This window comes from Pan paniscus, chromosome 1 (genome assembly GCF_029289425.2).
Source record: "Pan paniscus chromosome 1, NHGRI_mPanPan1-v2.0_pri, whole genome shotgun sequence".
NCBI classification, from domain to species: Eukaryota; Metazoa; Chordata; class Mammalia; order Primates; family Hominidae; genus Pan; species Pan paniscus.
This window is the reverse complement of record NC_073249.2, coordinates 44,830,321-44,845,183: the sequence shown is the minus strand read 5'-3', so window position 1 is coordinate 44,845,183 and position 14,863 is coordinate 44,830,321. Positions and strand designations below refer to the sequence as shown.

Here is a 14,863-nt window from a genome sequence, read left to right as displayed (position 1 = left end):
TCTATAAAACTTAACTTTCCTTTTGTTTTCATGTCATTTACTTGTTGAAGAAATGGGTCATTTGTTCTGTAGAATTTCCCACGCTCTAGAGTTGGCAGGTTGTATCCTTGTGATTTTGTTTAATGTGTTTCTTTACCCTCTCTATTTTTGGTAAACTGGTAGTGCTTGAATAAATTCAAGTTTAAATTTTTTGCCAAGAAAGCTTTATAGGTGGTGCTTTGTACTTCTGTTTAATCACATCAGAGTCATGTAAGGTCTGCCTGTCTCTATTTTAGTCAGTCATGTTAACAATCTGTGGGCTCAGGTGGTATCAGTCTGATCCATCTGTTACACAGGTCACTCAAGAACCTTTTACCTAATGGCTTTAGCCATCTCTTATCTGAATGCCAATTTGTCTAACCCTTTGCTTGATTCTAGACCTTCTAAATACTGCTCTTTGAGTTTAACTATTAGGTATGTATAGGAAACTGGCTGTACTGGAGTCTGGAGTCTCCAAAATGGTGGTCTGTAAGAGATAGGTAAATAAACTGGACAGACTGAACATAGCCATTTCCAAATAATGAAACTTTTTCCCTCTCCACTACTACATAAAGCCCTTTTGTGAGCTTCATATTAACATTGCCCTTTGAAGAAAGCCCAAGTTAGTAATCTTTTTAGATTGACCATCTTTTTTTCTTCTGAAACAGGGTCTCAGGTTGCCCAGGCTGGAGTGCAGTGGCACTATCTCAGCTCACTGCAGCCTGGACCTCTCGGGCTCAGGTGATTCTCCCACCTCAGCCTCCCGAGTAGCTGGGATTATAGGCATATGCCACCATGCCTGGCTAATTTTTTGTATTTTTAGTAGAGACAGGGTTTTGCTGTGTTGCTCAGGCTGATCTTGAGCTCCTGGACTCAAGTAGTCCACCCACTTTGGCCTCCCAGAGTCCTGGGATTATGCGTGTGAACCACTGCACTTGGCCACTGCCACTGTCTTTTGATAGTTTACTGAACTGTCTTTTGCACTGTCTTTTGATAGTTTACTGAAATAAGTAGGTTGAGAAGAATCCATTCCTTTTTATCTTTTTCTTTCTTTCTTTTCTTTTTTAAATGTAGAGCGTCTTGCTCTGTCACTCAGGCTGGAATGCAGTGGTGCAATCATAGTTCACTGCAGCCTTTACCTCCTGGGCTTAAGTCATCTTCCTGTCTCAGCCTCCCAAATAGCTAGGACTATAGGTGCACGGCACTGCACTGCACCTGACTAATTTTGTTTTTTTGTAGAAATGGGGTCTTGCTATGTTGCTCAGGTTGGTCTCGAACTCCTGGCCTCAAGTGATTCTTCCACTTCGGCCTCCCGAGGTCTTGGGATTACAGGCATGAGCCACCGCCCCCAGACCTAAATCAATTCCTAATAAAGATTTATTCTTTAAAGGCAGAGAAAGAGACATTGCTGTCATACCGAAACATGATTTTGAACTTACTGAATTTTGAAGCCTGTTAGTCTCATTGAGTCATATGCCCACTTCACATAGCTGCAAATTTGAGAGTGAAGATCCTGCAAATGATATGGCAGCTTTATTGAAATTCAATCACTTGTAAAATAGCATGGCTTTCCTGCGATAGTCACTAAAGGTTTGAGATACATGGAGGATTTTATAATTGCTGATCTACTTTTTCAGTAAAATTTGTTTTTGGATTGATCTGTTTTCTGAATATCTATAATTCTCCTTTTTTCTCTCATTTTCTTTCTTGTACTTTCTCTGCAGAATTTAACATGCCATATAAAGAATATTTTGTTGGTTTTGTTTTGTTTTGTTTGAGACAGGATCTCTCTGTTGCTCAGGCTAGAGTGCAGTGGCAAGATCTCGGCTCACTGCAACCTCCGCCTCCGTGGCGCAAGCAATCCTCCCACCTCAGCCTCCTCAGTAGCTGGGACTACAGGAGTATGCCACCACACCTGGCTAGTTTTTTGTATATTTTTTTGTAGGTACAGGTTTTCCGCTTGTTGCTTAGGCTGGTCTTGAACTCCAGGACTCAAGCAATCCCCCTTCTTCGGCCTCCCAAAGTGTTGGGATGACAGGCGTGAGCCACCATGCCTGGCCCATTTTTATTTTTTAACTTGTCGTTTTGAAAAAATTTCAGACTTAATAAAGTTGCAAAAGTATTGCATAGAGTTTCTCTATACCCTTTATCCAGAGTCCCCAAATGGTAACATCTTACATAATAATAGTATGATGATCAAAACCAGAAAATTGCCCCAAGTAATTCTGATTGGTTATCTGTTCTGACTTGCAATTGCATTGGTGCTTGTGGATGGCCATCTCTGTTGATTTTTGTGATTTGGGTTGCTTGTGTTTTATTTGAAAGGACAAATGAGAGAAGTGCTTTTCATATAATTTTATACCTTTGCAAATGGGTTAAACTTTTCATTTTGATCAAGAAGATGCCATTGTTTAAAATGGTAGTTCTTTTTTTTTTTTTGAGACGGAGTCTCGCTCTGTCGCCTAGGCTGGAGTGCAGTGGCATGATTTTGGCTCACTGCAGCCTCCACCTCCCGGGTTCACGCAGTTCTCCTGCCTCAGCCTCCTGAATAGCTGGGACTACAGGCGCCCGCCATCATGCCTGGCTAATTTTTTATATTTTTAGTAGAGACGGGGTTTCACCGTGTTAGCCAGGATGGTCTCGATCTCCTGACCTCGTGATCCGCCCGCCTTGGCCTCCTAAAGTACTGGGATTACAGGCGTGAGCCACCGCGCCCAGCCTAAAATGGTAGTTCTTTCTAAATTATCTCTCCAAATTTTCCCATGTATACAAATGAAATAAATATGACTAACTTTGTGTGTGTTTATTAATTTTTGAGACTGAGTCTCGCTTTGTCGACTAGGCTGGAGTGCAGTGGTGCGATCTCGGCTCACTGCAACCTCTGCCTCCTGGGTTCAGGTGATCTCCTGCCTCAGCCTCCCGAGTAGCTGGGATTACAGGTGCGCACCACCAAGCCGGGCTAATTTTTGTGATTTTAGTAGAGATGAGGTTTCACCAGGCTGGTGGGTTGCCCAGGCTGGTCTCAAACTCCTGGACTCAAGTGATCCACACACCTCGACCTCCCAAAGTTCTGGGATTACAGGCGTGAGCCACCACACCCGGCCAATTTTAAAACTTCTTTTTTACATTGTGGTTTCACCAGATAATTTATTTTTGCTTGTAACTGTTTTAACCTAAGTAAGGTAGTAAGGCTTTAGAAATATAAATGACAGTAATAGGATTGCTTTATTAAAGAATTGCTCCTGGCCTGCGCGGTGGCTCATGCCTGTAATCCCAGCACTTTGGGAGGCTGAGGCGGGTGGATCACAAAGTCAGGAGTTTGAGACCAGCCTGGCCGAGATGATAAAACCCTGTCTCTACTAAAAATACAAAAATTAGTCAGGCGCGCGCCTATAATCCTAGCTACTTGGGAGGCTGAGGCAGGAGAATCACTTGAGCCCAGGGAGGTGGAGGTTTTAGTGAGCCGAGATTGCGCCACTGCTCTCCAGCCAGGGTGACAGAGCAAGACTCCGTCTCAAACAAACAAACAAAAAAATTGCTCCATCTGCATTATATGTTAGTCCAACTTCGCTTTGAAGACCACTGTGGTCAGAAAATGCTGTCTCTCAAACTTTTTGTTGTCTCTGTCCACAAAAATGTTTCTGGAAATAATGTTTTTTATAATTAGAATTTTGAAAATGTTTGCTTTTTTCAATAGAACCGCATTGACAGATCAGTTGTAGGATCTGTATCCTTCCTCTAGCAGCCTTTATCAGATGGTGATGATATTTTCCATATTTTATCTCTGAACCTGGTAGTGGTTGGTGAACCTGACCCACAGTAGACTTATTTTGGGTGTATCTCATTTACATAGCCTCAAATAATGAATAGTCCAGATTATTAAATTGTTTGCAGCTTGATCTTTTCGTGTAGCCAAGTTTTTGTCTTTTGTTCTACTTGAAAAATTTCTTTGTAAGTCCTTGGAATGCATTTCTCTTTTAGATTAATGTAATATCTACGAATTTCTCTGTACTGGGTTGTTTTCCTTGGTTCTTTTTATTGGCCTTGAGAAAAACTTTATTTGCTGCTGCTTCTTAGGAAATGTTTATAGTAACTGGGAAAAATAAGACAATGAAAAAAATTAATTTATATACAGGTGATGGTGATGGGAATTTAAACCATAAAATTATCCTTGACACTTAGAATGTCGCTTTAGATGAAGATGCTATTGTTTTATGAAGCAAACGGGGAAAAATCCAGATTTTAAGATCCCATAACCCTGTATGACTTAACACTTGGAAGTCGAAATTAAATGTAAAAAGCCACACACTCTTTTCCTATTGTTTGTGAGTTAGGCGAATTTGGTAATATATAGGAAGAGATGACAAAAATAGACTCCATTATGTCCTGCTTGGAACCAGTTTTCGTATAAAAATTTAAAAGCTTGATATGGAAGAACATTTTTAGCTATTTTTCACTGTTTTTTTTCCCGATTATATTTTGGTAATATATTTTGGATATGGCCTGTCTTGGTCTTTGTCATTTTTATCAATTTTGATTTTTCCCTTGCAAATGAGAGCTTTGTCCAGCCAACATGGAGAAGTACATTTCTAGGGACTAAACCTGGCTCCCGGGTTGTTTGCTGAGGTCCTTTTTGTGTGGAAAGAATGGTTATTACCAGGGAAGGTTTTCCTTTTGTTTTACTTGCTATCCAGATGCTGCTCAGACTCTCGCTCTCGCACAGGATCACAGTATGGATATTCCAAGTCAAGACCAACTGAAGGTAAAATCACCACACGGTGACTTCTTTTGTTGTACAGAGTGGCCCCTTCTCTGTACCTATGGATCTTGGACTCCCAAGACCTTTCCCTGAATGTGGTAAGAATTTAATAAGAAAGGTTCTTGGGAGTTCACAGACCAGGGACAGAGTGAACCTTCTCTGTTCTGCCCATAACAGAGTTCCAGTCTCTGAATCTTTCTTTGGGATGTAGCACTTCTGATCTTCAGTTCTTCCAGTTGCATTTTTCTTTGGGTTTGTGTGTACCTGTGTGTGTGTGTTTGAGGATATTGCTTTATTAGATTTTAATAGGCGTGTTGCAGTTAAGTTCATGTCAGGCCATTTCCTAAAGCTTCCCCAAACCTGGGGAAACTTTATAGTCATCTTGGTACGTGGTGAGGGTTTCATATGTTTTCTGAATTATGCCTAGTTTTGTAGTAGACTGGAGGGTTTATACAGATAGCCTGTTTTTAACAGTAGATTTTGGCCTTTGTGCAGAGGTTTTTTTTTCCCCCCAGGTTTGGGATTCTTCTAGCTTTGCTCACAGTGGGTTGAGGAGAGGTGTTGCCTTTATTTGATGACTGTTGTGAACTTGAGTTCTCTTTCTTGTGTGTAACCCATTGTGTTGCACACTAACTGGTGAGCCAGAATGGAACTGCTACATCCCCTGGTCTCAGTTATTTCTACTGCACTGATGGACACCTTTCCCTTCTTTCAGCAAAGTGCAGAGGAAAGTTCCACTTCCAGAAAAAGAACTACAGAAGACAATATCCCCACACTGCCTACCTCAGAGCATAAATGCCTACATTCTAGAGAAGGTATGTTTTGGATTAAGGCTATATAGACTTTTGTTCTTTTCCTCTTCCAACCTTTTTATTTTTAATCTCTCCATATGTGAAGTAGGAGAGGGATATGTCACAATTTCTCATCCTTTTCTGAAAACCTTTTTATCAACCTAGTTACTACCATTGTTAGCTTTGAAGAGGTAGTGCTATTTTAGCAACCCGTGAGTACTAGGATGGTGCAAGACCCTTCCATGAGCTAGCATGCTACTAGAAAATAGCTACACATTTATTGATTTGCCACCAGGTGAATTTTCTACATACATGAATTCAGCTGCCTTAGACTTTTCAATCTTAGTATTCTTGTATGTATATGATTTGGTTAGAATTTTTATTTTGATTTATCTACTTGAGGCAAAGGCCAATTTTCATACTTTTTTTTTTTTTTTTTTGAGTCAGAGTCTCCCTGGGTCACCCAGGTTGGAGTGCAGCGGTGCGATCTCAGCTCACTGCGACCTCCACCTCCTTGGTTCAAGTGATTCTTGTGCCTCAGCCTCCTGAGTAGCTGAGATTACAGGTGTGTGCCACCACGCCTGGCCTTTTTTTTTTTTTTTTTGAGACGGAGTCTCATTCTTGTTACCTGGGCTGAGTGCAATGGCGTGATCTCAGCTCACTGCAGCCTCCGCCTCCCAGGTTCAAGCCATTCTCCTGCCTTAGCCTCTGGAGTAGCTGGGATTACAGGCGTGTGCCACCACGCCCGGCTAATTTTGTATTTTTAGTAGAGATGGGGTTTCCCCACGTTGGTCAGGCTGGTCTCCAACTCCCGACCTCAGGTGATCTGCCTGCCTTGGCCTCCCAAAGTGCTGGGATTACAGGTGCATGCCACTACGCCTGGCTAATTTTGGGGTTTTGCCATGTTGGCCAGGCTGGTCTCGAACTCCTGGCCTCAAATGGTCTACCCGCCTCAGCCTCCTAAAGTGCTGGGATTACAGGCGTGAGCCACTGCACCTGGCCCAATTTTTACACATTTTGAAGTTTGCAAAGATGACATAATATACTTAATCACAAAGCCAAGAATGAGATATAAGAGGTATAAGTTGAGCACTCTAAATTTGAAATGTTGAGCATTCTCAATTTGAAAGATGGTAATGCTCTTTTAGCAACTCATGAGTACTAGGATGGTGCAAGACCCTTCAAAGGATCTTAGAATAAGTTGAGCATCCAAAATCTGAAAACTTGTTTGTTTTTTTTTTTTTTTCTTTTTGAGACAGGGTCTTGCTCTGTCACCAGGCTGGAGTGCAGTGGCACAGTCTCAGCTCACTGCAACCTCCGCCTCCCGTGTTCAAGCGATTCTCCTGCCTCAGCCTCCTAAGTAGCTGGGATTACAGGCGTGCACCACTACGCCCAGCCAATTTTTGTATTCTTAGTAGAGACGGGGTTTTACCATGTTGACCAGGATGGGTTGATGTCATGACCTCGTGATCCACCCGCCTTGGCCTCCCAAAGTGCTGGGATTATAGGCATGAGCCACCACACCCAGCCTCTGAAAACTTTTTCACATGACACCACAAGTAGAAAATTTAACACCTGACTTCATATGACAGGTTGCAGTGAAAACTTAGTTTCATGCACGGAATTATTTAAAATATTATAAAAAACTGTCTTCAGGCTGTGTGTACAAGGTGTACATGAAAACTTGGGTCCCATTGGCCAGGCGCGGTGGCTCACGCCTGTAATCCCAGCACTTTGAGAGGCTGAGGCGGGCGGATCACGAGGTCAGGAGATTGAGACCATCCTGGCCAACACGGTGAAACCCCGTCTCTACTTAAAAAAAATACAAAAAATTAGCCGGGTGTGGTGGTGGGCGCCCGTAGTCCCAGCTACCCAGGAGGCTGAGGCAGGAGAATTGCGTGAACCCAGGAGGCGGAGCTAGCAGTGAGCCGAGATCGCGCCACTGCACTCCAGCCTGGGCGACAGAGCGAGACTCTGTCTCAAAAAAAAAAAAACAAAAGGGAAACTTGGGTCCCATCCCCAGGATATCTCATTATGTATATGCAAATATTCCAAATCCAGAAAAATTGTTTTTGCCCTTGGGTGGTAGTCACCAGATCTTTGCCATTCCATTAGATATGTTGTGGTCAGGCTAATGATTTCATCCATATTTTCCCCAAAACTCTACTTTAAAAAACACTTTCTAGGCTGGGCATGGTGGCTCATGCTTGTAATCCTAGCACTTTGGGAGGCTGAGGCAGGCGGATCACCTGAGGTCAGGAGTTCGAGACCAGCCTGGCCAACATGGTGAAACACTGTCTATATTAAAAATACAAAAATTAGCCTGACATGGTGGCAGGCGCCTGTAATCCCAGCTACTCGGGAGGCTGAGGCAGGATAATTGCTTGAACCCGGGAGGCAGAGGTTGCAGTGAGCCGAGATCGCGCCATTGCCCTCCAGCCTGGGGGACAAGAGCAAGACTTTGTCTCAAAAAACAAACAAAAAAAACACTTTCTAAAATTAGTTTTTTGTTTCTGTTTTTGTGTTGGCGAAGATGTGTAAAATCATAAATTCCCCAAAGTCATTTTATGGCATGATGGCTTCTAGTCTAGGCATGTGGACCAATGGCAGGTTAAGCCTCTAGTTATGTCTGAGAAACTTTGGCTGCTGAAGTTATTTTAAAAGCTTAAATTTGAATAAGTTTATCATGCTGGATTGTTTTCTTTACATTGCATTTGAGCATAAACTGAATTTTGGTCTACCTAGTTACTTTGTAACTATTCCAGTCTATATGATATTAAGTGTGTAATTTTATTCCTTAATGCAAATCCCTGCTTATTTTGTACTCAAAAGGCAATTTTAAGATATATAAGAACATGGCTGGGCACTGTTAGAAAATCAAGGCTGGGCGTGGTAGCTCTTGCCTGTAATCCCAGCACTTTGGGAGGCTGAGGCAGGGGGATTACTTGAGCTCAAGAGTTCGAGACCAGCTTGGGTAACATAGCGAGACCTCGTCTCTACAAAAAATCAGCCCAGTGAAAAATTAGCTGGGCATGATGGTGCGCATCAGTGGTCCCAGCTACTCAGGAGGCTGAGATGGAAGGATCACTTGAGCCCAAGAGGTGGAGATTGCAGTGAGCGGAGGTTGCAGTGAATCAATATCATGTCACTGCACTCCAGCCTGGGCAACAAAGTGGTGCCCTGTCTCAAAAAAAAGTTGGCAAGGGCAGGTATTTAAGAATAGCCAACTCAAGGGGGGATATGTAGTTTGTGATGAAAATTTGGGAATAAATAATAGTATTTTCAGGAAGACCTATAGGTAGAAGGGACAGAATTTTTATTTGTGGAAAGAATGACCTATTTTCATTTCTTTCATAAGTTGTAGAGCTCGAGTAGGGAAGAATAACTTTAATATGGCACCATTTCAAGAATTTGGCTTCTGATAGTTTCAATAATGAATAAGTGGAAACATAATTGAAGTTTCCCTGGCCACAGATAAGCCTTTTAGTCAGCAATATTGACATAATTTATAAGTAAATAGGGTAACCTTATGTTCTGGCAAGGACCCATGTATTGCAGAAATTCTTTCACCACATGTACTTCAGCACACGTTAACGCCCATGGTTGCTATGGGCAGGCCTAATGTATTGGGAGGAGGTAGAAGAGAATGAGAAAGTAAGAAAGGAGCAGTAGAGCCCAACAAAAGACTGGAGTATGGGAAAGAAAAGAGTATCATGTGATAACAACAGACTTATGTTATTAGCTGCCCTCAGTGTCATTCAGATGTACAATGTGAGATCTTTTACTTGAAATAATGTGGGGTCTTAGTATTTGTGGTATGTCTAGATACTTAACTCTAAGAGCCCATTGATCCAGCGAGGGCATATGTATGTGTTTGGACAACCTGGAGTTTAGTGTTTTATAGTGGTTGTTACCTACTAAAACATACGAATTATTGAGAAATGACCCAGAATATGTGGTACCAGTGAGATTGCCTGGACAACCTTGTGATCACCTATTATGGTTTGTATTGCCTTGCTTTGACCTTAAGGGTTAGACCACTATGTTACCATCATTTGCAATGCTGTTAATCAAACTATTATCAGGCACTATGTACTAGAGCAAGTAATTCTATAGTTTATACATGGTAGGAGTGTTTAAAATGCCAGTAAATGCCCATTTAGAAATTCTTTTAGAACAAGGTCATTGTTCAGATGCTTTTAGAGTCTTTTTTTTTTTTTTCCTGTCTTCTCTTAGAAGACAATGCTTTTAGAGTTTAAACTTGATAAACGATGATCTATTTGTAGTGTCATTACTTGCTAATGAAGTCTAAACAAGGGAGGAGATTTGAGCTCTGCCACTAAGACAGATACTTGATTTCTGGTTCTTTCTTTCTTAGAACAGGAATTTCTTTTTACCTATTTTATAAAGAAGTTTTAAGTATTCTAAGGATAGTCTTGGTTATTACGTATTGTGCATAGTTATCATTCTTTTCATTTGACTTCTATAGATGAAGACTTAATTGAAAATTTAGCCCAAGATGAAACATCTAGGCTGGACCTTGGATTTGAGGAGTGGGATGTAGCTGGCCTGCCTTGGTGGTTTTTAGGAAACTTGAGAAGCAACTATACACCTAGAAGTAATGGCTCAACTGATTTACAGACAAATCAGGTAAATTTCACATTTGAAGGGGAGTGGTTTTTTTTCTTTTGAAAGGGTAACATTCTTGGTTACTCTTGACCACACATTATATTCTCTAAGAATTCTTATTTACTCCTATGGCATTAAATACCATCTGTATGCATGTGATACCCAAATCTGTATCTCTAGTCCTTACCTCTTCCCTAAATGCCCAACTTCAGTTTCCAGATGCCTATTTAACTAACAACTCTACTTAGAGGATTTGACATTGAACAATTTCAAAATGGAGCCTTTGGCTGTGCATAGTGGCTCATGCCTGTAATCTCTGGGAGTCTCAGCCTATAACACTGGGAGGCCGAGACAGGAGGATTGCTTGAGCCCAGGAGTTTGAGACCAGCCTAGGCAACATAGATGCCATTTTTACAAAAAATTAAAAATTAGCCAGGCGTGGTGGCGTGCACCTGTTTTACTATAGTAATAACTGATTCAGCCCCCTCCTTCCTCACTTCCTGTCATTCTTCTTTGTTCACTATATGCATTTTGGATATACTAGGCTCCTTTCTGACACTGTAGCCCAAAATTGCTGCCTTCCTCAGGCACCTTAAGTTTGTTCTTTACTCTTTCTGGAACACTGTTCCCCCACATTCTTTCTTTGCCTTCTCATGATTTAGGACTCACCTCAAATGTAATTTCTTCAAAGAGGTCATCCCTGGCCGCAAAGGCTATTATGTTACACAGTTCCAGTAGGATCCATTCGCTTTTTGTTTTGGAGCTGTGTAGTTATAGGTGGTGGCCCTGCAAAACCCATCCCTAGTTAAAATAGCCTCCTCTCTAGCCACTCTTCTCTTTTATCCTATTTTATTCTCCATAGTACTTCTCACTTTGTAAAAATATTGCTATATTTAATATATGTGTTGTCTGTTTACCACTGAAATGTAAGGCCAGGGCTTTTGTATTATTCACTACTTTTTCCATTACCTGGTACCTAGAACAGTATGTGGCACATAATAGGTATTCAGTGAGTATTTGTTTAATAAATGAATGAGTATTTAACAGTGTGCAAAATAATAAATTGTCTCTCATGAATGTTGTAGAAAAGCATGTCATGAAATATTCATAGATGAATGCAGAAGGTTAATTCTATATGGAGTTCAGAAAGTGTCAGGACAAAAGGTTTGGGTGACCATCAGTATTTCTCATATTTCTTTAATAAGCATCCTTGACCATTTTAAGGGAAAGAATATGTCAGAACTAATGGAATGTTTTCTAGCTTCTTAGAGTGTCACCTGTAGAAGGGAATTTAGGGAATAGATTCTATTTACTTGAGCAACTACAAGTCCTTACCTTTTAAACTCTTCAGTACTGTTTCTTAGGTGTTATACCTGATTTAGTGTTAAAAGAGAAAAGTCCATGCCTGACTCCATTATATCCATCCATTAGTTTATCCACAGTAGGTGTCAAGTAGATATATGTTGAATGAATACATGTCCACTGAATAAAGGCAAGATGTTCTTTGGTGATGTAGTGTGACGACATTGAGTTTTGGGTTCATTTGTGTTGTTTCAACATCTCTGATAAACCTCTGAATACAGAAACTCATGTTTGTTTTTTTTCTGTTAGGATGTGGGTACTGCCATTGTTTCAGATACTACAGATGACTTGTGGTTTTTGAATGAGTCAGTATCAGAGCAGTTAGGTGTTGGAATAAAAGTTGAAGCTGCTGATACTGAACAAACAAGTGAAGAAGTAGGGAAAGTAAGTGACAAAAAGGTATGTTGTGGAAAAATTCCATGTTGATTCTGTTTGTATGCTCATAGTATCATCTGTTCAGATTTCTTTGTATCTGTTTTTACAACAGATTGCTCACATAATCCCCTTTTTAATTAATTTTTCAATCCAATTTTAAGATTCACATTAAGTAATGTTAACCAGGGCTGCCTTAAAAGCCCCTACTTAGTCAAAAGCAGTAAGCTACTCTTTTTTCCCCTGCTTATAGCAACAAGCTACCTTTTGTCTCCCTTTGCTAACAAGGTAAGGTGCTAATCAAGCTTGTCCAACCCACAGCCTGTGGACCACATGCGGCCCAGAACAACTTTGAATCAACACAAATTCATAAACTTTTTAAAAACATTATGAGTTTTCTTGTGATTTTTTTTCTCCTTTTAGCTCATCAGTTATCATTAGTGTTAGTGTATTTTATGTGTGGCCCAAGACAATTCTTCCAGTGTGACCCAGGGAAGCCAAAAGGTTGGACACCCCTGTTCTAAATGAATAGCAGTCTGTAGGAGAAAACTTATTTCTTGGAAATCTTGATAGCTTCCATAACCATGTTATACCTAAATGGAAAGATAAGATTATTTCTTTGTAGCTATTTTAGTGTTAAAATAGTAGAAAAGAGGGGAGATTGAACTCTGAGTACATACATATGGTATGTACTCATGAAGTACTCATGCGTATGGTATGTACTCATGTACAGATGAAGAGTCATAGAGGCAACTTGCTCAAGACTCAGAAGAAATTGGGGAGGAGATCCAGTGGCCAGCATGTAGAAGAGTGTTGGTAAACATCCATCGGATAAATACAGCAAAGAAAAAATTGGGTCATCCTTTTTAGTTATTTAAGGGATTTTCATAAGAATTTTGAGTTCCTGAAGGATACCCTAGTATATTCGTTGTAGTCAAATGGTACCTGGGTTCTCTTAGACTAGTTATATGGGTAGCATTAGAAGGAATGCAGGTGGCTTGAATTAAGACAAAAGTGACATTTGGAAACTTTTATTTATTTATTTTTGAGATGGGATCTCACTGTTTTGCCCAACCTGGTCTTAAACTTCTTAGCTCAAGTGGTCCTTCCACTTCAGCCTCCCAAGTAGCTGGGGTCACAGGCATGTGCAGTCATACCTGGCCTAGGAAACTTCTATAGAGAGAGATGAGACTTAAAATACTTGGCCATTTGTGAGAAGGTTGCTGTACAGAGGTTCATAATTGTTTCATAATTGGTTTTATTCTTTTTATTGGACCACAAAACTAGGGCTTTAAATTTTTAAATTCTAAATTTTAAAATTTAGAACACTCCTTACTTTTGAAATGGACTTTTTTTGTTTGTTTCTGTTTCTATGGGCATGTTTTTATAGGACAGCCAGAGTATCACATAACTAGTTTCACTTTTGAAAGTGAAAAGTAAATTTTTAAGATACTTTGTTTCATTCTTCCTGTCTGCTTAGATAAAAAATTTCACGTTTAACAATTTGGAGCTTTTCTACTCTGAAATTATTTATTTATTTATTTATTTTTAAATTGTTTTAGAGACAAGCTCTTATTCTGTCACCCAGGCTGGAGTGCAGTGGTGAGATCATAGCTTACTGCAAGCCGGAACTCTTGGGCTCAAGCGATTCTCTTGTCTCAGCCCCCAAGTAACTGGGACTACAGGCGTGCACCACCACACCTGGCTAATTTTTTTTATTTTTTGCAGAGACAGGGTCTTGCTCTGTTGCCTAGGCCAGTTTCAAACTCCTGGGCTCAAACTATCCTCCTGCCTTGGCCTCCCAAAGTGCTGAAATTATAGGCACCTGGCTGTAAAATAGCCACCATGCCCAGCTATTTTCTTTAAAGTCATAAATATGGGCATCTTCTCTCTTCTGAATGCAGAATTTATTTGGTAACTCTTCTGGGTGCTTTTCTGTCATTTGTGCTACTACTGAAATGCCAACTAGATGTACAGAATCATGTGTTTGGTCTTGCATTTAAGCTGTCTCCTTAAGTGCTAGAGATGGGAGAAGAATGTGAGTTTTAAATTGAAGCAGTTGTCTTTTTTGCTTTTAGTTAATTAGCCTCATCTAAAACAAGTAAACATTACTAATGAGATGTTTTTGCCTTCACAGGTGATTGAAGTGGGAAAAAATGATGACCTGGAGGACTCTAAGTCCTTAAGTGATGATACCGATGTAGAAGTTACCTCTGAGGTATGAATCTTTAGCAAAAGCTATTTTGCACCAGCCCCATCTTCAGATGATGTAATCCCAGCAGTTCATTTGTGTTGAAGAGTGCTGTTTACCCCTCATTTCTGTCTCCCTTGCCTAGTTGCTAAGTGATGTTGGTTTCTTTACATTTTTTAAGAGATTTTTATTGGAACTTAAGAAGGGAAGGGGATAATTTGATCTTATCCTCTCCCTACCTTGAAAAGGATGAGATAAATGCCTCTGTGTGCCTTTCTCCCTGCCATCAAATCTCTTTGGAGACACAAAGTTATTCAAAATAGTCTTGCACTTCTTTCCCTGACTCAACACCTCTCTGCAATCCCAAAGACAGACCCATAGGCTATCTAAAATTATTTGTTGAATATAAAAATAATATTGTCATTGTTTTCTTAAAAAGAAGCAAATGGAAAACAGCTTAATTTCCACACAGATTAGTATTAATGGAGGACTATTAAAGAAGACTTGATATTCCACTCTTAGGTTAATAGGGATGGATTTGTCACTAGTTGACAACTCAAGTCTAGACCCAAATGTATACCTTGCTTTTTTCTTGCTATTTCCCCATGTTTCTTTTAGTCTTGCCGCAGGTAACACACTATGGGAAAAAGGTTGGTGGAGGAAGGATAAGAAGGGGATTTTACATTTTGCTGCTTGGAAAGAGAAACATTTTTAGGTTGTTTCTGGTGTTGATCCTTCCCC

General features: G+C 40.4%; 1 protein-coding gene across 11 annotated transcripts in view; it reads left to right on the top strand.

Moving 5' to 3' along the window:
• The window catches only part of MDM4 (MDM4 regulator of p53), a 44,211-nt gene that overhangs the window by 18,787 nt on the left and 10,561 nt on the right, over positions 1 to 14,863 (top strand). For 5 of the 11 annotated variants that reach the window (XM_034944668.3, XM_008976574.4, XM_063597675.1 and 2 more), the window contains 5 exons: positions 4,713 to 4,780; positions 5,493 to 5,592; positions 10,058 to 10,218; positions 11,809 to 11,958; positions 14,069 to 14,149. In XM_034944668.3, coding sequence (XP_034800559.1) covers positions 4,713 to 4,780; positions 5,493 to 5,592; positions 10,058 to 10,218; positions 11,809 to 11,958; positions 14,069 to 14,149 — 560 coding nt within the window. Of the gene's footprint in view, positions 1 to 4,712; positions 4,781 to 5,492; positions 5,593 to 10,057; positions 10,219 to 11,808; positions 11,959 to 14,068; positions 14,150 to 14,863 lie in introns of those variants that run through there. The other 6 variants (XM_055109302.2, XM_008976575.4, XM_063597695.1 and 3 more) reach the window with 4 other exon arrangements.